The sequence below is a fragment of the Rhinatrema bivittatum genome, chromosome 5 (assembly GCF_901001135.1).
Source record: "Rhinatrema bivittatum chromosome 5, aRhiBiv1.1, whole genome shotgun sequence".
NCBI lineage: Eukaryota > Metazoa > Chordata > Amphibia > Gymnophiona > Rhinatrematidae > Rhinatrema > Rhinatrema bivittatum.
The window spans coordinates 270,223,201-270,245,369 of record NC_042619.1 but is presented as its reverse complement, the minus strand read 5'-3'; the positions used below and the strand labels follow the sequence as shown (position 1 = coordinate 270,245,369).

The 22,169-nt window shown below is 42.4% G+C and overlaps 1 protein-coding gene across 1 annotated transcript; it reads left to right on the top strand.

Moving 5' to 3' along the window:
* Positions 1 to 9,249: 9,249 nt before the first annotated feature.
* Positions 9,250 to 21,683, top strand: LOC115091617 (gastrokine-1-like). Its single transcript, XM_029601786.1, has 6 exons — positions 9,250 to 9,343; positions 10,672 to 10,725; positions 11,797 to 11,934; positions 19,441 to 19,551; positions 20,556 to 20,694; positions 21,447 to 21,683. Exons 1-6 carry the CDS (start codon positions 9,332 to 9,334, stop codon positions 21,509 to 21,511), a joined length of 519 nt encoding a protein of 172 aa, XP_029457646.1. The 5' UTR covers positions 9,250 to 9,331; the 3' UTR covers positions 21,512 to 21,683.
* Positions 21,684 to 22,169: the final 486 nt, after the last annotated feature.

Below are 22,169 nucleotides of genomic sequence, written 5' to 3'. Positions count from 1 at the left end.
AGTACACCCGACAATGAGTTTCTAAGTAGTCTGCAACAGCTATCATGCATCATGAGTGACACTTTAAAATATTTTAATTCAATTATTTCAAGTACTTACGAACATTAATCTCTTATTAATCTGTATTAATTTATTTTACATTGATTACAGTTTATAAATATACAATATCATATAAAAAGTAAAAAGGAATACTTAACAGAAACATCAGATCCAATCACATAATAAAATAAATATTAATGTAATCTTTTATGAATCCTCCTTCCAAAATTGCAGAGAATATCATATCTACAATAGAACAGAAATTATCATAATAATCACAAGAACTTAAGATGTGCAACAGGCAGAGAACAGAACTAAGACAGTTCATATTACAACCCAACATGCAAAAAATATTTTCAAATTCTGGTGGCATCTCAGTAACAGCAAAACAAACTCCCTCCAATACCAAACTGTTATGATTTCAGTTGCTATGCAGCCTCACCATACCCTGTTGAGGACACCTCCCTACCAGCAGAGGCCTCCGGTGATCCCCGCTCTGAAATGTTCTTACCATCTCATCCCTGGTCTCATGACTCAACCTGCCTTGTAACCTCTCTTCCACCAGGGGACCTAGAATATCATACTCTCCAGTCTGGCCAAGCTCTTCCCTCCTACCTGCATCACACTGAGACTCCAGCCCTACATAACCCTGCCTTTCAGTCCCAAGATGCTTCTGCATCAAGTCACTCTTGGCTCCTTGCCCTAGCCATTCTTGCCATGCAGCCTCCCCAGGACTATCCTTGTTTTGTCTTATGACCTCTGGGCCTTCTGACCTCAGCCTTGCCTCAGCCTTGCCCTGGTTATTTGCCTCCAGATAGAATTTGCCTCATCTGTGGTGCCACCAATCTAGCTTCCAGAAAGACCAGTGCACATTTAGATACAGAACCTTGGCCAGAAGAAAAGCTAATTAAAGCTACCTATCTGCAGACAGATACGGAAACTCTCAGCACAGCAACTCAGAAAACCCCAGCTTGAATTCTGTTCTTATTAAGGCAAATTCAGCTTCTGGTGAAAAAAACCACAAGGGAGACCAGCAGCTTCTCAGAGAATACCATCCATTTTACAAAATCCAGGCACCATCCAAGACACAGGAAAAAAGGTACACAGAAAACTTACCTTTGGTCCAAGAAAACCTTTGGTACATACAGGCACCACAGTTAAGCAGATTGATCCAATTTGTACCACCAAACCTAGATCAGCTGCTCCAGCTATTTCTAAATCATTGCCTGTAGCAGCAAATGCTGTCTTTCTGCAACCTGCTGAAGAGAAGCACAGCCTAGACCCAGAGAAATTGGTAATAACATTTTGGAAACCATAGCTATTAAGCTGAACTATGTCGCACAAACCTCAAATTCTGGCAATACTGAGATAGTTGATTCGTTCACTACCTGCCAGCCCAGAGCCATGGCTCCCCCAGAACCAACTAACTCTGAAGTTAAAATAGTAAAACCTGCATCTAAATTAAAAACCATAGAACCAGCAAAGACAAACACAGAGCTTTATTGCAATGATCCTGTGGCTCCCCTGCTCCGTTCACATACACCAGATTATCTGAAGCAGAAAGGACAAATTAATTCAAGCAAAGCTCAATTGTCATCAACTGTAACTCAGCAGCTGCTAATGAGATCTTCAGTGAAGCCTTGGAGATCAGCATGTGCCTTTACTAATCTTAAGGTATACAGACAAAACTTAGATCCTGAATCTAACTTTTGTGCATAAGACCTGTTCCAGAATGCTGTGCCTATAGCAGATGATGTGATGAAGGTACATTTTGCCATGTGAGGACACCATACAAACTCCTCTCTGCCCTTTCAGCCAGAGAAAATTGGAAAAACACCAGAACCTCTGTCAGTTGCAGTTAAGCCTCAGCTTCTGAAAGCCACCGCTCCTGTAGAAACCAGCCCAGAAGGGACATCCTAGCTCAAGAGAGTCTCCTGCTCCAGATTTCCAAACCCAGGAGAGTGCTGCCTCAGACACCCAGTGCTCAGGAGGAAGAACTGTCCACATCCTGCACCCAGCCACCAAGCGCCATGCACCAGAAACTGGTCCTGTTGCCTCGCTTTAAAGAAATCTTGTGCCAATGGTTGCACACTTCATACACCCTGTGTCAGTGATTCAGTCATCCAAGGATCCTCATGTTAGGGGGTTGACCATTCATGCACACCGTGTGCCAGTGGCCTGCATATCTTATACTCCAAGTCAGCAGGCCTCTTATTCAGCTCTGATGCAGTCAGCCCAGGAGAGGGTTCCAGCTATGACCCAGCCAGCCCAGAAGAGGGCTCCAACTCTGATCCAGCTAGTCCAGCAAAGGGCTCCAGAGCCATTCCAGCCAGCCCAGCAGAGAGTTCTCACCCAGAATCAGCCAGCCCAGCAGAGGGCTCCAGCTCTGATCCAGTCTGCCCAGCAGAGGGCGTCTGTCCACAGCCAGTCTGCCCAGCAAGAGGTACCTACCCTGGCAAACAACTTCTCAGCCAAGTCTCATCTAGATCTCCCAGCTATGAACCCCATGGAAAATGGGACCCAGGAGGATGGGGGTCTTAAAGGGGGGTAACTGTTATGATTTCAGCTGCTATGCGCCTCACCATACCCTGACAAGGACATCTCCCTACTAGCAGAGACCTTCAGTGAGCCCCACTCTGAACTATTCTTACCATCTCGTCCCTGGTCTCATGACACAACCTGCCTTGCAGCCTCCCCTCCATCAGGGGACCTTGAAGAGCATACTCTATAGCTTGGCCAAGCTCCTCCCTCCTGCCTGCACCACACTCAGACTCCATACCACATCGAGTCACCCTTGGCTCCTTGCCCTAGCCACTCTTGCCTTGCGACCTCCCCAGACCTATTTTGTTTTGCCTCATGGCCTCTGGGCCTTCTGACCTCAATCTTGCCTTACCTTGACTCGTAGCCTCCAGGCCTTGTAATCTCAGCCTTGCCTTGATTTGCCTTGTCTGTGGCCTCTGGGCCTTCTCAGTTTTGCCTTGTGGCCCCTGGGCCTTCTGACCCTTGCCTTGTCTTGAGCCCTTTGGGCCTTCTTGCCTCTTGCCCTGCCTTCTGGCAGATATAGGCATAGTCTTGCTCTGTGGCCTATCTAGGACTCTCCTTGTCCTGCCACTCAAGGCCTTCATGTATCACTGCCTTCAGGCCTGTATGTTCTATATTCTGTCTTGCCCTTGTCTCGTCCTGTCATGTTCAGTGTTAGTAAATTCCAGCCTTATCTGTACTCTGTTCCTGTCTAAGCCTCAGTTCCAGCTATACCTGCACTCTGTTCCTGTCCAAGCTTTGCTCCAGCCTCACCAGACTTTCCAAGCCTTGCTCCAGCCTTGCTTTGCCATCCCACACCAATCTGAGGGAAGTGTCCCCCACGCTTCGCCTGGACCAGAGCCATAACACAAACATTTTGTGAAATAACACAAACCCCTGCGAAATAAAAAAACCAAACATCTAGAATCTTGTTATACCATACCATATTGGCACTAACACTTGGAACTCACCGAGGCTATGGAACTCTCTACCTGAGCCCTACAATTGACTCCAGAAACAAAGAAATTCAAATGACACCTAAAAACATGGTTATTTCAAAATGCCTATAACCCAACTTAAACTTTTCTGATCTCAATGCTTACCACAAAATGGGTAAATTCATTATGATCCTAACTAGTGAACTCAATATCACAGAACTTTTCAATCCTCACGATCACATTACTTCCCAAACCCTCTTAAATAAATAAACCTGAAACTGAAAACTTTTTCTTTTCCACCACCCTCATATCCCTCCGGTACCTTGAATTAAAAATGCTAGCTCATCCCTGCATATCTGCTCATCCCCGATAACTCTAGCCAACGCATGTGCCCCTGAGAACTTTAGTGATCGTATATGTCTATCTCTCATTTTATTATAAACGCTTGAAACATTAACAGCTCTTGATACATGCTCCATTTTTGTAGAGCGATGGAACAGTGATGGGGTATTTATGATCACGGGGGCTATAATCTGAGCGTGCTTTAAATGGGTGTCCCAGATCTCTACGAATATGAACTATAGGGAAATGCAATTTAAATTTCTTCGACGGCCTATATTTGCCCCAAAGCACCTTTTATTTAAAGATTTCGACTACAGCTGAATGTGGGAAATGTAGTCATGCATGCGGCATGCTGTCTCACGTCTTTTGGGAATGTCTCCCGATTAAACAGTTTTGGGGGAGAGTGGTGCGATAACTTGTTCCTCTGCTCGGGATATCTGTCCCCTTGTCTCCCTATTGGTTGCTTTTTGGCTGTATTTCTCCCTTAAAATCAGTGCTCTGGGATCTCGTTTACTGATTCGTAAGGCATATTTAGTAGCCATAAAAGTCATATTACTACATTGGAGAGAACCAGCCCCCCTTCCTATTGGACTTGGCGCAATTGTTTCCATAAGATGATGCACATGAATGCTGCAAGGATGCGACACTCTCCCCATCTCAAGAAACAGTTCCTGAGTATATCTGGGATCTGTACCTGCAGTCTCTACCACATTGGTCTCGCAGTTTGATACTTAATGAATGAGCTTAATTGAACTGAAGTTATTGTGTTGTTCGTTAGACTGTGCAGAGCGATGGACAGAATCGTGGTCCACTTTGTATACCTGGTTTACTCTATCTCCGTGTGCGGGCCAGTATTCTGGGGGGTGGGTGGTTGGGGGAGGGTTTACCTTCAGGTTAATTTGGGGGTCTTATTGATGCAGAGATTCATTGTCCTGTTCTCTATTGTCTTGTATTATTGTCTGGTTCTGCATCTCATCATAATAATAAAAATTGTTTTAAACTAAAATTGTAATTTGTTAGCACTTTAAGACATGGTTTTCAAAAATAATTTGAGGACATTTGGTAAATGGGACATCCTAAAATTAGTACTTGTTTTCTAGAGATTTAATTACAATTTATTATGAGAAAGCCAGCTTTTTTTTTTATGCATTTTCAATTACACCTCAAGACAATACACTTGATTAGAAAATATGTAGCGAAAATGTTTTACATATCACATACAAATAAAAGAACTCTCAAAAGGTAATATCAACAGCGTAAATAAATCATCACATCCAAGTCCAATATTTAGGGGATATCAAGGTCACAATTTCAAGAAAAGTAAACTTGTTACTAAATATAGGTAAAGCTGACTATATTGGGGACCTATATATTGAGCTATTCTTCATTCTGTCCAGGATAGTTATTAGGCAATGGAGTAGATGTTATCTTACTCGACAAAAAAGCGGTCAATTGAGGAGGTTGGAAAAAGACATAAGAGGCATTCTGAAGTTTTATCAGGCATTTACACGGGAACTTTATTATAAAGAAAGCACTAGGGGTGTGCATTCGTTTTCAACGCATATGTAAAACGCAACTTATATTTTTTTTTTAACTTAAAAAAGTGATGAGGCGAAAATGATCGCGATTTCCAACTTATTCAACATAGCTATGTTGAATACGTTGGAAATCGCGATCGTTGATCCTAAATAAAAATTTAAACCCCTCACCCTCCTTAATCCCCCCCAAGACTTACCAAAACTCCCTGGTGGTCCAGCGGGGAGTCAGGAAGCCATTCCTCTATTCCTTTGCGAGGAGCACGTGACATCCGCGTCACGTCGGAGTGATGCGGACGTCACGTGGTCCACCGCGGTTCCGCTCCCGGACCCCTCGTTGGACCCAACCGGAACTTTTGGCCAGCTTGGGGGGTCAGGAGGCCCCCCCAAGCTGGCCAAAAGTTCCGGTTGGGTCCAGCGAGGGGTCCGGGAGCGGAACCGCGGTGGACCACGTGACGTCCGCGTCACGTCGGAGTGACGCGGACGTCACGTGCTCCTCGCAAAGGAATAGAGGAATGGCTTCCTGACTCCCCGCTGGACCACCAGGGAGTTTTGGTAAGTCTTGGGGGGGATTAAGGAGGGTGAGGGGTTTAAATTTTTATTTAGGGAACCGGTGCACGTATGGACATAGACTCAACTTATGGAATTCTCCATATGTCCATATTGACCGAAATTGACCCCCCCTTTCGACTTATGGACTTATGAACTTAAACTTTTGGTCTGCACATCCCTAGAAAACACCCAACTTCAGGACTTTTGGTTGGAGTAGCAAAAATTGCTTTCTTCTTTTTTAGTTTGTTTTGAAAAATATGGAAACACATGAATCTTCATATTTAGGAAAAGCTCCAACCTATGGTGAAAAAAACATTCTAAGGACCCAGTCCTTATCTGACTCCATCAGAAAGGAGATTATTAATGTGGCAGGTTTAACCAGATATTTTGAGTAGTTTCCAAAAGTGCTGTAACATCCAAGGGAGATTTAACTATAGGTGATAGCTCCGATGCTTCATTCATATTTTCAGGACCTTTCTTAAATGAAGGTATATAATATATACGTGAAATAAGTGGCAGAGCTTTCTCAGGAATCTTCAAGTTTTCCATTAAATATCTCTTCCACATTTCTTTTGGAGCTACAGTAGGATCCTTTGGGAAATTAATAAAACGTACATTTTTCCCCATATTGATTTTCTAAATTTTCCAGCCGATAGGTGAGGATTTGATTTTCCTTTTGTTGCGTCCATCGGTCTCAGACGGCTTCAACCTCTGTGCCTCATTTTTCTCTCTGCTCTCCCTGCTAGCCTTGGGAAGATGGCTACCACCGCGTCTGCATGCCGCTCTCTCCGGCGTCCCCGGAATGGCAATGGCAAGGCAATCCGCCATGATTCTCCTGCACGCACGCCACCCACATCTTTATCCACATCATAGTGGGAACCTCGAGGGCGGTCCCCTAGAGTGACGTTAGACCATCTGGGTATTTAGCCTGCCCTTCATTTGCTAACAAATCGAGTTAGCAAGTCTAAGCTACTCTGCCGCTTCCCTGCTGCTGTTGGAAGCTCTCTCTACCCTTTGGGGTAATTGCTCTAACCTGGGTACCCGCTCCTCGGGGGCCCTTTGCTTTCTTTCAGGTGCCTTTCAGGGATCAGGTACTCGCTCCTCGAGGGCCTGCTCTCCCTCCCTCTGTGCCAACTACTTCTGCCTGCTGGGATCTCCATCTATACAGCTACCATTGTCAGTCTGTCTCATCTACAGATCAGCACTGGGAACCTGCATCCTGCACTCCCAACACTATCATTGTGAGACGGGTCTCCTCTGCCGAGGGCCCCTGGACTGCTACCTCTGGATCTCCTCACTACTACCACCTCTGGTGGTAACAGTCTGCTGTATAATAAAAGACAAATCTCCTTGTTTACGTGTCTCGAGTTTAGCCTAGTACTGTGGTTACCCACGGGGCTCCTCCCCATGGGCAGTACCATCACCACAGTACCCAAGAATCCACTCCAACACCTCAAGACCATTACACCTTTATAACATTTTGTTGCAAACTCATCACTTTTCCCCATCTCAGTCTTATTTAAATCACAATTCTTCTTAATTTCAACCACTTCTGCCTCCACATGTTTAATACAAATATCCAGGTTAGAAAAGGAATTGAATACAAAGTTAATTTGGTGAGCCAAATTCAAATTTAAAGCCTAGATAGCGTCCCATAGAGAGTCTAAAGTTATAGATGTAGCCTTACCAGTTCCACTGGCTGGCAAACTGCCTCTGCAAATGCTGAATCTTCCTCTTGCCTTTTTACTCCGTCAACAGATGAGACCCCCTCCTTTCCTGAGTCCTTATTCAGCGCTGTTTGAAAATTTGCCGAGTCAGAAGGCACTGCAGCATCTTCAAGATCTCTCTCAGCCAGCTGTCCCTTAGGCTGGGCCAATGCATGTGCTTCAGCAGGGTTGGAGGGGGGATGCAGCTCCTCCGGGGAGAAAGAGATTGACAGCTCAGGGAGCAAACTGACTTCCTCTGCTTGCCGGTTCTCCTCCAGCGAGCCCACTCCTGGATTAAGTCCTCCACTTCGGACATGGAAGTCCATCGGATCCCGAGCCTCCACAGCCGACAACTGAGCAGGTAAGCCCCATTCTCTGGCTCTTCATTTTCTACCAGAGTGGGGCATTTTAGAGACAAAAACGGCTGGGCTCCATCGGATGCCTCACAAATGGCGAGTCAGGGCAGCCATCTTGTTTTGGCAGCTATCTTGTTTTAGAAACCAGGTTTTAATAGTAAATAAGCAAAGTGAGGCAAATTGGCAAATTGTCTAGGGGACTAGGCAAATTGTCTAGAGGACTAGGGGGCATTCCATGAAGTTAGCAAGTAGCATATTTAAGACTAATTGGAGAAAATTCTTTTTCACTCAATGAACAATTAAGCTCTGAAATTTGTTGCCAGAGGATGTGGTTAGTGCAGTTAGTGTAGCTGGGTTCAAAACAGGTTTGGATAGGTTCTTGGAGGAGATGTCCATTAGCTATTAATCAAGTTTACTTAGGGAATAGCCACTGCTATTAATTGCATCAGTAGCATGGGATCTTCTTGGTGTTTGGGTAATTGCCAGGTTCTTGTGGCCTGGTTTGGCCTCTGTTGGAAACAGGATGCTGGGATTGATGGACCCTTGGTCTGACCCAGCATGGCAATTTCTTATGTTCTTATGTCATCTAAGTATAATTTTTTTTGAAAGACCTAGGGTAGAAAGTAGATAGCATACTGATGTGAGGTATACATTAAACAGTGCCACTGACAAGGCCAATCCTTGGGACATATCTGTTAGAAATGGATACCAAGAAGAGGCAGTGGAGGTCATTCTGATTTGTTGCATTCAACTATTGAGATTTGCTTTAAAATAAGATAGTACTGATACAGCTATTCCAATATCTTGGGCAAAGAGAATGTTGTGATCCAGGGTAACAAATGCTGCTGTAATATCTAGTAAAATTAACATAAAAGAAGTTCAAAAATCAAAACCTTGGTGTATGGAGTCAGTACTAGATGGGAGTAAGTTTTCAGTACTGTGAAACTTTTGGAATCCCAAATGGTATTCGTGGAGAGTTGACTTATTACCAAAATGTATGGAGTCACTATGTCAGCTTTCTGGGAAAAAGGTCAATGAACAATGTAATCATATCACCCTGAGCAACTTGTTTTCTTTGGAGGTGGCAACACAGTATGTTGACTCATCAGCGATCTGTGTACTTGAATGATAAAAATGCTTGCTGAAGGAAAAAGATTAAATGGGCTCTTACACGGTAAACTGACTTGCATCTTCCATATAGATTAAGTCCAGTAAATATCATGTACACTTTGCACCTATTGTTCCCTTTGCCTGTTTTTGATGACACGAAGCACTTGCAGTATATAAGAGGCACCTCAAAGAATTCCCCAATTTCAACTTTGCACCATTTAAAGGAAGACAGCATGCAGGCCTTTGTAAGTCTGATTTTTCAGTTTAATACAGGTGTGATTACAGGTAGGAGAGAGGGTGCGTGGTTGTGATGGAGGGAGAAGGAGGGCTAGAAGCATGACGAAGCACAGTCTAGCAGTGCTATAACAACCAGATAAAATATGCCCTAATTAGTATTTCCTAAATAATAAATACTGAATCAGAACAATTTGATTGCAATTTGTACTACTGTAACTGTACACCTTGAAGGGTCTATCTCCCTAACGATTAGTTTTAATAGACTCTGCGGATACAAAATTCCTAATTTAAAGTGCCAACAAATTACAAATTTGCAATTGCTACTACTACTACTACTAATAATAATTTTCAGACGACTGATGCAATAACACAAAAATAATGTTTACAGATGTGGTGAGTTGCTATTTTTTTCTTTTTGGCAGAGTAGTCCAATTCATGACTTGGCTGAGCAACTAATACCAGCTGAGATATGCAATGTGCTAGTTTTTGTTAATCTACTTCTCTCTTGTGAGACTGCAGACTGACCAATAGGGATGTAGAAGGCTTAAATTTTTATTTTGGTTTGTTTTTTCATTTTGGGAGGAGGATTCATTTTTCAGTTAATTTAACTTTTTCTATCAGTTTGGTTCGTTTCCCAAACTAAAAAAAAACAACCCATAACCTCCCCCAAACAAAAATAATAATCAAAATGGGACTCTCCTAGGTCCTCTAACCCCCTTCCTGCCAGGCACAGGGAAGCCCTGGGCTAGGCCTCCCCAGACTGCTCTGACCCCTACTACCTGTTAAATATTTCCCAGACTGGAGACCTCTTTAGCCTCCCCAGCACTATTTGTAAAGTACAAAGAGTGAGAGCGAGAGTGAGTGGGCATTGGTCCTGCCCTTTCCAACACGCCAGCTGCATGGATTGGGTAACTGGGGGCCAGGGAGGTCCTCGGCTTAGGAAAATTCTAATGGGGGTCAGAAGACCCAAGGGAGGTCCAGGCCCAGAGCTAGATTTTTACCATTGGAGGTAGGGGTTCAGGTGCCTGTTGGGGTATTTTTGTGAGAAGGCATTCGGAATAAACTGAAAAATGGTCTCATCCATCCCATTTAGCACATTTATTACAAACGAATGTTACTGACCAGTATCCCAAAGGTGAATAATTTATGCTTTACCACCAGAGAAGAGCAAGGAAATACGAAACACTGAACAGCTGAATGAATTCAGTCTCCTGCCATCATTTCAGAGACCATACCAATAAGTGGGAGGATGGTTTTAGACAGTTATTAGCAAGCTTAGTGTCATGCTCTTAATGTAACAGGCAGCATATTGATATATCTATTATTTTCAATGCAGGTTGTGTTTGGGGCTGTCCTGGGAGTTTTCCTAACTACGACTCTAGCAGATGACGTAAGTAGATTAAGGACCATTTTGTTGGTGTTGTCAGCTTCTGTAGCATCTCTATCACCTAGAACTTGAAGGTGTCTAGTGTTGGCCCATTCACTTTAGCATCTTTCCTTTCCAAAAGGGGCGACAAAACTCCTTGTTACAAAATGCACTGAGATGAATTGTGCTTCTAATAAAGATCTAAAATAGGATCTCTAACTCCAGAGATGGGGAGAGGGAAGGGTTTTCTCCCTTTCTCAAACTCCTCTTCCAGAGATGACCATGGTCAAGATTTAAAAGAGGTATGGAAATGCTCCTGGAGGAAAAGTCCATACAACATTATTAGTCAGGTAGACTAGGGAAAGAAATTGTTATCCCTGGGAGGAAGTAATAAGAAACATATCTACATTTTGAGATCTGCCGGGTACTTGTGACCTGGACTGGCCATTATAGAAGACAGGACGCTGAGCTTGATAGCCCTTGATCTGATTCAGCATGGCATATCTTATGTATCGACAGCACCCTTGTATCTCATGGAACCTAAGGAGTATTCCAGTCTCCATGAGGCAACTGACTCGAGTGCCCTGTAGTTCAATTGTTCACACTGTTATTAAACCACAGAACTGGGAAACAAGTGTCATCCCTTGCAATGTCTTAGGTGCTCACTTTCCCTCTTTATAGTATAGTCTGTTTGGCCCCACGTAATATATCTTTCGATTTCGCACATACCTTTACTGTTGGTGCACATATAATGCAACCCATGACGTGGGTATTGAGAACTGTGCAAATAACTCTAAATTTGCTTTACTCATTTGTTTGTGAGCAGGCATGGGAATAAGATAAAATTCCAGCAAAAGCTACAAAAAGCACAATTCATATTTCAGTTAGCAAAATCACAAGCATCACTCACTGGAATAACTGAGCAGATTAAGTGAGCCAATTGTCTTTGTCTGCCATCATCTACGGTATATCTTATTGCATTAAAAATGTATTCTCTTTTGTGTTATCAGGAGGGATAAAATTTCCCATGTTAAATTAACCAGGTATGAAATCCTGTTAGGATGTAACTTACTTATTAAACTTTGTCTTTTACAGAACATCGATGTCTCTAACAAGGGCAATGATGGCGGTGATGTCCATCAGACAGTGAATATCAATAACCAAGACAATGTTGCCAACATCAACAACTACAATGGGTGGGAATCATGGAATACAATCTATGACTACAACAGGGTAGGTGTCCTACAGCAAGGACATCCCAAGCATGAGTACATTTGTGAGGGTAATCAAAATAGATTGAAAAACTGTTTGTAAGTCCCCACCCCAGTGAGCCTAGAGCCCTGGAGGGTTATCCCCCTCCCTGTCAGAAGAACTCCGGTGGCTAGCTGTGAACTGTGTTGGAATGTGTAGTGGAGAGAAGCAGAGGTCTGGGTTCAGTAATGAACCTGGAGACAACAGGATGCCCCTGCATTCTGGGAGGTGCCTGAAGAGGGGGTTACAGAAGACAAAGCAACTAATGAGGAAATAGATTTTTCTAGGGATACCAGAACTGTCCAGATACTGTCCAGCTTAATCACTGAAGGTTTATCCAGGGGGGGGGGGGGGGTAACACAGGGGACACAGTTGGGACCAAGAAAGCAATGAAAATAGGGTTTAATACACTTATCCCGCTTCCTGATGTGTCCAAATATTATGTTGATAGCAAACGTCCGTCCATTGTTGACCCTCCTGGACCACAGGGGTCTAGAGGCATTGCTGCTGCCATATTCTTTTCCTGTGCTTGTCGCAAATACCTGAGATTACCAGTCCCTGAACAGATGCTTCTTCCCTCACTTATCCAGAGTTTGCCTCTGGATCCCAGCCCCAACAGAAGTGGAGGGGATTGATTATAGAGCAGAGCAGCTCTTCTGTGCTGTGCTCTCTCTCCTTTTCAACCTCAGCCCCCTCCCCTGCTTTTCACTACACAGTGGGAAGGGAAAAGAATTAGAGAGAAGAGTAGCTCTCCCCTGCTCTGTTTGCTCCAATCTCAGCCTCAATCCCCCTTCCCTCCTACTCCCTGAATACTGCCTGATAGAGGAAGGGAAAGGAAGCAGAGGGATGATCTCTGCTGAGTGAGATGGGGGCACTGGTCTCTGGCAGGGGTCCTGTCTGCCCATATCTAATGAGGGGGGGGAGCCCTGGAGTGAGGGAAGGGGAAGTGTGCTGGGATCAGGCTTGGGGATGGGGAGAATACTGGAGTCATCTCTGGAAGGGAGGGAAGGAAAGGGAGAGAGAAGGTGTGTGTGTCAGGGCAAAAAAAACCAAAAAACAAAACTGGCTGGCTTTCAACTGATGGAGTTCTGATCTGGGAGACTGGAGCTTTGCCCTTGATCCACAGGGGCAAATCAACTGCAGCAGATCAACCCAGAGGGGGTGTATACTGTCTAAAGTCTAGACTTGTGGCCAGACTTGGTCCTCAGGGATTTTAAAGGAGATTGCTGGTAACATTACATTGTTCCGGCAATTTGAGGGTTGTGAGCTGAACACTGGAGCCCAAAACAGGAGAAGGAGATCCAGCTCCCCTCTCCACCCACTGCCTGAAACTGTAATCCCAGCCTGGCTGAGTAGATTCTGATTTGAACTAGGACCTTCCTGCTTAAGGTTTGAACTATCTGCAAAGGGTTCTTAACACACTCTCCGCATAAGGGGAGCTTAAATGTTGGAAGTGAAGTTAACTTGCAGGTCAATATTGAGTAAGTTGGCGAGCAGCAATATATCCAAGTGAAGATATATGGGTCATTTTTCACAGATATCCAGTAGGACTTGTGCGTGCAAGGCTTCTGCTGAATATACTTGGATAAAGTTACTGCCATAACTTTATACGGGTATTGTGAGCGCAGCTATTTTTCTGACTACACGTGTGTGTGACTTTAGTCCAGAGCAAGCACTATATTATGAGCATTCACTGGCTGAAGTTTGGGCCTGTCCCCAGGGCACTCCATTCATGCCAGTTTTTATCTGGATAGATTTTGTGTGCTCAAAAAGTTGTGCTTGCAAAATTAATTCAGTCAGTGGGGGTAGCTTTTCAAAACTCAGTTTTTGTGAGTATAACTTGAAAAGCTATGCACAGAAAAGTTTTGCATATTGACCTCCAAATGTTTCATCATTGTTTGAAAATAAATATTGAGTTGCATCTGCAGGAGTAATGCTCAATATTTCCAGACTGGCAATCTGACTGTGTGTGAGAGAGACGGAGAGAGTGAGAGAAAGTATCCGGGTGAAAGAGAGAAAGTTGACATACAACACTCTTTTGCCCCCGGCTAATCCCAGAGCCGGTGCAAGGGTATTTGGTGTCCTAGACAAACCTTCAGCCTTGCGCCCCTATCTTTCACTACTAGCTCCAAACTTGTCTTCCTCTCCTGGCCTACCCCACATACAAGTAAAAACTTTGCATTTTACATGAAAAAGGACATTCAAAGTATAGTTTTCTGAGGTAAAAATATCACTTAACGCAGTGCATGTAAATATAATGTAAATATTTATGTCAACCATAAAACTCTGATAAAAGCAAAAAAGACACTTGGAACCCATATGGTTTAGACCTATTGTAATGCATGTTGAGTGTGAGCTTGACACTCAAACCATAAGTATACTGAATGACAATTACAATATAGAAAACTTTGCCAGAACTCAAATAGTAACAACCCTACCTATGAAAAGGCAATGCTGTAAATATTACACCAGGCCCTAAAACACCAATACATTCTCTATTAGGAAAAGAGAAAAAGCCTATCTGCTTTAGAATCCTATACAGAAACTACATGCTAGCAGAATAAGAACAGAACATAAGATCTGCCATACTGGGTCAGATCAAAGGTCTGCCAAACCAGGTCACAAATAACTGGCAGGATCCCAATGAGTAGATAAATTCTATGCTGCTTATTCCAGGGATAAGCAATGGATTTCTGAAACTCCACCTTAATAATGGTTTATGGACTTTTTCCCCAGGAACTTGTCCAAACTTGTTTTAACTGCAGCTACACCAACAGCTTTCACCACATCCTCTAGCAATGAATTCCAGAGCTTAATTATGCATCGAGTAAAATATATATTTTCTCTTATTAGTTTTAAATGTTCAACTCAGTAACTTCATTGTATGTCCCCTAGCTTTGTACTTTTTGAAAGAGTAAACAACCGATTCACGTTTACTTGTGCCACTCCACTCATTATTTTATAGACTTCTAACATATTTTCCCTCAGTCACCCCTTCTCCAGGCTGAAGAGTCCTAACCTCTTTAGCCTTTCCTCATAGGGGAATCATTCCATCCCCTTTAACATTTTGGTTACCCTTCACTGTACCTTTTCTAATTATTCTATATCTTTTTTTAGATGTGGTGACCAGAACCGCACACAATACTTAAGATGAGGACACAACACAGAATAATAGAGAGGCAGCATGATACTCTCTGTTTTATTCTCCATTCCTTTCCTAATAATGCCTAGTACTAGCATTCTGTTTGCTTTCTTGGCTGCTGTTGCAAGAAGATTTCAACATGATGATGGGTTGTTTACCATTTGGTCCAGGTGATTTGCTACTCTTTAATTTGTAAATTTGCCCTAGTATATCTTCCAGGTTAACTGAAATTTGTTTCAGTTCCTCTGAATCATCATCTTTAAATATCACTTCTGGCATGGACATCTGCCTTGCATCTTTCTTAGTGAAGACCAAAACATAGAATTCATTTAGTTTCTCTGCTATGGTCTTATCATCACTATGTGCTTCTTTTACCCCTTGATCATCTAATTGTCCAACTGACTACTTCACAGGCTTTTTACTTCGTATGTACCTGAAAAAGTTTTTATTATTTTTATTTCACAGCAAACTTCTTTACAAATTCTGTCTTTGCTTTTCTTATCAATTCTTTGCATCTAGCTTGCCAGTGCTTACGTTGTTTCCTGTTTTCTTTATTTGGATCCATTTTTCATTTCTTGAAAGATATTCTTTTAGCTATTATAGCTTCTCTCATCTCATCTTTTAACCATGTCAGTAATCGTTTCGCTTTCCTCCTTTTATAATGCACAGAATATATCTGGTCTGGGCTTCTAAGATGGTCCATGCCTGATGTAAACTCTTAACCTTTGAAACTGCTTCTTTCATTTTTTTCCTAAACATTTTCCTCATTTTATTATAGTCACCTTTCTAAAAGTTAAATGCTGTCACAGTAGATTTCTTTACTGTCCTCCCTCCAGTTATTAAGTCAAATTTGGTCAAGTTGTGATCACTATTGCCAAATAGTTCCAACACTGTTACCTTACACACCAAATCCTGTGTTCCACTAAAGATTCAATCTAAAATAGTTTCCCTTGTTGTTGGATCTTATACCAGCTACTCCATGAATCAGTCATTTATTTCATCTAGGAACTTTACCTCTCTTCCATGCCCTGACATGACATTCACCCAGTCAATACTGGGGAAATTGAAATCACCCATTATTACTGTGCTGCTGATTTTGTTAGCTTCTCTAATTTCTTTTAGCATTTCATTATCTATTTGTTTATTCTGACCAGGGGACTGGTTACACACCCCCACTGTTATTTTATTTCTCTTTTTATCCAGAAAGATTCCACATTGCATTTTGTTTCCTGCAGAATTTTTATCCTGTTTAACTCAATGCCCTCTTTAATATATAGTACTACCCTTCTACCAATTTGATCCATCCTATCATTTTGATATAATTTGTACCCTGGTATCAAAGTGTCCCATTGGTTATCCTTCTTCCACCAGGTCTCCAAGATGCCAATTATATCTACCACTTCATTTGCTGCTATATACTCTTATTTTTTAGACTTCTGGCATTGGCATACAGACATTTCAAAGTATGTTTTTTGTTTGTGTTAACAACCTGCTTATCAGTTGACAGGGGTAATTTGGAATCTTTCAGCTCTGTCTGCTCTTAAAGGCACCTGGGCCACTTTAGCATATATTTGAACCTCTCTACTGGGATGCACTAATTTCCTGTTCTGTTAATAACCTTCAAAGATACATCATTCCAACCATGTGCTTCTGAGTGACAGTTGATTTCCCCCATCATCTAGTTTAAAAACGGAATGATCTCCTTTTTAAAGGTTAGTGCCAGCAGTCTGGTTTCACTCTGGTTAAGGTGAAGCCCATTTTTTTGGAAAAGGCCCCCCCTTTGTTAGAAACAGGATGCCCTGTTTCTAACAAAACTAAAATCCTCTTCTCTGCACCACTGTTTTATCCACGCATTGGAGCTCTGCCTGCCTCTGGGGTCCTGCACATGGAATGGGGAGCATTTCTGAGAATGCTATCCTAGAGGTTCTGAATTTCAACTTTCTACCTAAAATCCTAAATTTGGCTTCCAGAACTTCCTTCCAGCACTTTCCTATGTCATTGGTACCCGCATGCACCAAGACAGCTGGCTTCTCCCTAGCACTATCTAAAATCCTATCTATGTAACACGTGAGGTCTGCCACCATCCCAATAGGCAGGCAAGTTACCAAGTGATCCTCATGTCCACTAACCACCCAGCTATCTATATTCCTAATAATCAAATCTCCAACAGCCATCCTAACGCTTCCCTCCTGGGTACGTGCCCCTGGAGACATATCCTCAGTGCGAGAGGATACTACATCACCATGAGGGCAGATCCTTCCAGGTGACCTTTCTCTTCCAAGGCAACACAGGAGAAAGGTCACCTGGAAGGAGAGTATCATCTTCAAGTTGATCACACATGCAGAAAACAAACAGACTTCATGAAATACAGAATAAAGAGACTATAAAGTAAAAGTTTTAAATGTGCAGACAAAAACTGAACTGGAAACCACAGACTCTATGCAGTACAACAAAGGAAAAACAGAAACATTGCCATTCTTCAGAAAATATCAAACAATAAAAACAAGAAATATAAAATATCAATAATAGTAAAACTATACTATTAAATAAAATATTTCAAAATAGCAGACAAATAGAATGACATTAAATAATAAAAAACACAAAAATTTTCAAAAATGTTCCAAATTCCAAAAAATATTGAAAAATAGCAGACACCTCAAATAACACCTAATGATTAAAACTAACAATGATAAAAAATCAACTGCTCTCCATACCTGGGCTATATATTGCTTAAATAAATAAAAATAAATAAATTTTTGATGTCCAGATGCCTTGAGATTGTTGTAGATTAGTGGATGAGGTGTAGAAGGGTACTAGATGCACACAAACTTTCTTCTCTCTCTCTCTCTCTCTTATACACACACACACACACATATATACACATTCATAGAGTTTCTCACACTCTCATTCACTCACTCAGGCCCCCTCTTTCTCTTGCATATACTTATTCCCTAATACAGTCTCTCTCTCTTTAATACACATATACACATCCTTCACACAGGCTCCCTCTATCACACACAAACACTCTCATTCCTTCATATACACATAATCCCTCTCTCATATACACCTTCACTCACACACACGGGTTCTCAGTATTTCATTCACATACATACTCCCTCATACAGACAGAATGGGCTTCATCCATGGCCCATCAGACCTAATCTTCAGCCGCGAATAGGATGGGCTTGGCTCACAGCCATATCAGGCCTCTCTCTTAATCTTTAGTTCTGAACAGGAAGGCTCCAGTTGCGGTCTCCTCAAGCCTATCTTCAGCTCTGAACGGGATGGAGGTCCACTTTCACAGCTTCACTTGATGGCTCTCCTCTGTGTCTTCAGCCACTGCCAAGACTTGTGCTGGTGAATTTGCTATCATCTAATGGCTGGCACTCTAGGTGACTGCCTAGTTCACCTAATGGACATGCCAACCCTGGCTAAGCCAAATTAACGTTTCTTGAGGTTTTGGTTTTAACCATGGTCGCTCCACTCAGAATAACTCAATGCCTTTTTGGAAACCCAATACAACAATATCACTGCTTTTAGCATCATAACCACTGCTCTGTGCAAGTTTCCCCAATGCCTTCTTGGAAACCTGTTGCAATAATACTACTGCTATTAGGATTGTAACCACCTTTTGTGCAGGATACCCCTTGGCTACCCCATGGCCTGTAGTGCCAACTAGATCATGTTTCAACTATCTCTTCTTTCTGCAAATAAGGATCCTCTGTGTTTCTCCCATAATGTTTTGAAGTCTGTTACCATTTTAGCTTCCACCACCCATTCTGGGAGGGATTTCCAAGTATCCACAGCTCGTTTCATGAACAAATATAGATATATATAAACATCTCACTGTTCTTCATTGTCAAGGGTGCACTTTCTAAATTTAAGCATGGCACATAGTAAAACCTAACACTTAGTACAAGACCAGCTCACAAGTAGCCTATATGCAGGAAGTGGCCCTTTTCTTTGCTCAAATTTATATGCAGAGCCCAATAGGCTTTTGTAGCTAACATACTAATAATAATAATAATAGTATTCTATTATAATGCTTCTATCTGAACAATTCCTCTTACTCAAGGAGAATACTGTGGGGCTGTGGTATCTTTTATTGGACCAACCTAAAGAAATGACACATAGACGTTATATGTGGTTTCTCTCTTCAGGCATCTCATTTATATGGCCCCCTAAAGCTAACATACAATAGCATCTGCTTTTCGGTTCACCCAATTAAAGATAATACAACCTTCAAAGAAGTTTGTCTTTTCAGGAGCCAGAAGCAAAAGTTTTATTCCACATTATGCAACTCCAGTTTTAATTTGCCACATATACATTTCCATTTTTCTTTCAAGGGTCTTTTTGCTACCAGGTTGCTTTCTAGGAAGTCCTGCATTGTTGCACGAATGAACCCAACTGTGTTTCTGAGTCTGGCCCAGCTCAGAAAGATGGCCCAGGAAAAGCAGGTAAAATATATATACCTTCATGGGGAATCCTCCAAGTAGTGACACCTAACCCAAATACAGCACAGACAGACTGTTACAAAGCTGGGAGGTCCCCCAGGCAAGCTGTGGGATTTCAACAGATACCATCCTGATTTTACCTAGATCTACCCTTGCATTTCTTAAGATCCCTACAGAAATATGCACCTGTGTGGTGGCTCTTTCTGTAATGAATTTGTATACCTGACAATCTAGTGTTCAGGCTAGTCTGGTGGCTCAGTAGTAGTGCTGTGTGCACTGCATACAGAAGGTCCCTGGTTCCAACTCCAATTCAGGTTCTCCACTCTCTAGGTCATCTGGAGCTGGCGATGCTGTGGAGGCAGCATTCATGGCCCCAGGAGGAGGGGGAGGAGTTATCATTGCTTAAGGCTGATACCCAGTGGCCAGATTTAGGGCCCATTATAGCAAACTTCCAGAAGGATCCCCGGTACCCGGCCCCTGGCCCAGGACAGTTGCTGCAATGACCAGATTAAGTATATTGGGGAGGAGGGGTGATTATAAAATGGGGAGAAATAATTCTCAGGTAGTTGTGACTGAAGGCTCATGGAGCCAGGTCGCAGTTTCAAGTAAGCTGGAGGTACAAAGGAGCAGGAAGGAACTGCTGTGTCCAAAAAAGGTCTCTTTGTTTCAGTGTCACTATGAGCGCTGGAACCAGTTATGCAGTTAGTTGAATTGAAAGAAGACCAGAAGTCTGTTGGGATCAATCTTCTTCTAATATCCTAACAAGCTCCCCTGTGTGATATGCCAGGGGAAAATGAGAAACTCCCACTGTGGCATCTGTGCAATAATTTCTACTCATTCTGAATTGATAATATAAGAGACTGGAGGTTGCCCTGCAATATAACTTTTGTCCTGTAGCACACCTGATGCCAAGTTCTGAGGGTCTTTTCTTAGTTCAAATACTTTAGTTTTAATACAGATGATGCTTTATTGCACTAAATATATTTTTGCTGCTGTGTTTTCCTTAGACACCGAATAACTCTCCTTCCCCAGCAAAGGCGCAGTACAGAGTTTCGCAGCTGCAGCTAAAGAACTTTGCCCAATATGGAGAACATATAGAAGCTCTGTGTAAGGCAATTCCCACCTACTATGCCCAAGAAATTAAAGGTGAGTTTTTAACAAAGAAAAAACTAATATACAACCACAAATGTGTGCAAAACTCCTTTGCTCAGTCTTTTAAATTTGACCCTTTGCTTGTACAATCTTATCTGTGACATTTTCTCTTCCAGAAGTTATGGCAAATTAAAGTTTTTAGATACTGGAGGAGCAAAATTGTACATGCACATGGACCTGTAGGTGTCCACTTGTTTTATATTTTAGAAGTGAAATGTTTTGGAGTCAGGGTGGCCCATGTAGCTCCATCTCAAAAGAAAATAGGATGATCCATGGCTGGGTTTGACCTGTCGTAGGCTTGAAGATGTACTTGTAGTTTCTCCAAGCAGGATGATAATCTCCATGCATGCAAGGCAGAAGTTAAAATCAGGACTGGATCCTCCTGTAGCTTTGGACATGAAGCTTTATGATCACCCCAGTGGGAGTGTGACTCCAGGATATTTAAAAACTCAAAAAAGCTCCAGGATGCATGTTACAGGGTTTCCATATTTTGAAGGTATTTGGGCTGAAACCTGATACCTCATCACATACTTGGGGCACGTGCAGAAATCCTTCTATCATGTTGTTATCTACAGTATTGTGTATTGAGTTCCGTCAGAGTTTTGTTACTGATAATTACCTATCTAGCTATGCAATATATATACTGAGAGAGAGAGAGAAAGAGATAAAGAAGACTCTTTCTTGCTTGATATTGTCAGAGAGTTTGACCTGAATAGCATAAAATGTTCTCACCTTTTCTCTTCCAGGTGCTAAATGTGGTGGGTGCGGCGCAAGTATTATAACCATTCTGGGCATTTCCATGTGCTTTTAGCCAACTGGTTGATCAGTGGTACTGCTGCTGTGTCTGTGACATATTCCCACTCCACTTGCTTTTCAAACCACCATTGTTTTAGCTCCCAGCAGCGTGGGAAATATGCTATCTCATGCTTCCCATTACTTGCTTTTTTTTCTGCTTTTCGATATTTTTTTCATTAGTAATAAAGTCAGTTCATTAGCAAAAATGTGTGTGTCAATTGTTTTAAATCCAAGCAGAAGGCAGAAATGGGAGCCCATCTTCAATTCCTAGGCCCAGCTTCTGGCCCTCAGGCTGACCAGGGATGCTTTGGAGGCAGCGTTCGCAGCCCCTAGGGGTGGGGAGGAAGACTCAGCCACTGCATAGTATGCAGATTTGTGTTGACTATGTCCCTGCTTCTGGGAGGAAGCATAGACTCTGGCCCCTGGTTGAGAATTGTCACTGTGAAGGGTGGGCAATATGTGGGGGATGTATAACAAAATATCCTGACTAGTTGCGAATGAAGCTTCAGTAGAAGCTGGTTCCAAATATGATACGGACTTTCAGATACCAGAAAAGGTTTTAATAGTGCATGAAATCTGAACCTTTTCCATTGGAAAGCAAAGAGTAGAACTTAGGGGTCACAAAACGAAACTCAGACAAGACGACACAATTCCAACATCAGGAAATATTTTGT

Excerpts from the sequence above, each read along its gene's own strand:
- LOC115091617 (XM_029601786.1), top strand. Across the intron at positions 11,935-19,440 it reads CAATCTATGACTACAACAGG|GGTCTTTTTGCTACCAGGTT; the intron begins GTAGGTGTCCTA and ends TTTTCTTTCAAG. Across the intron at positions 20,695-21,446 it reads CTATGCCCAAGAAATTAAAG|GTGCTAAATGTGGTGGGTGC; the intron begins GTGAGTTTTTAA and ends TTTCTCTTCCAG.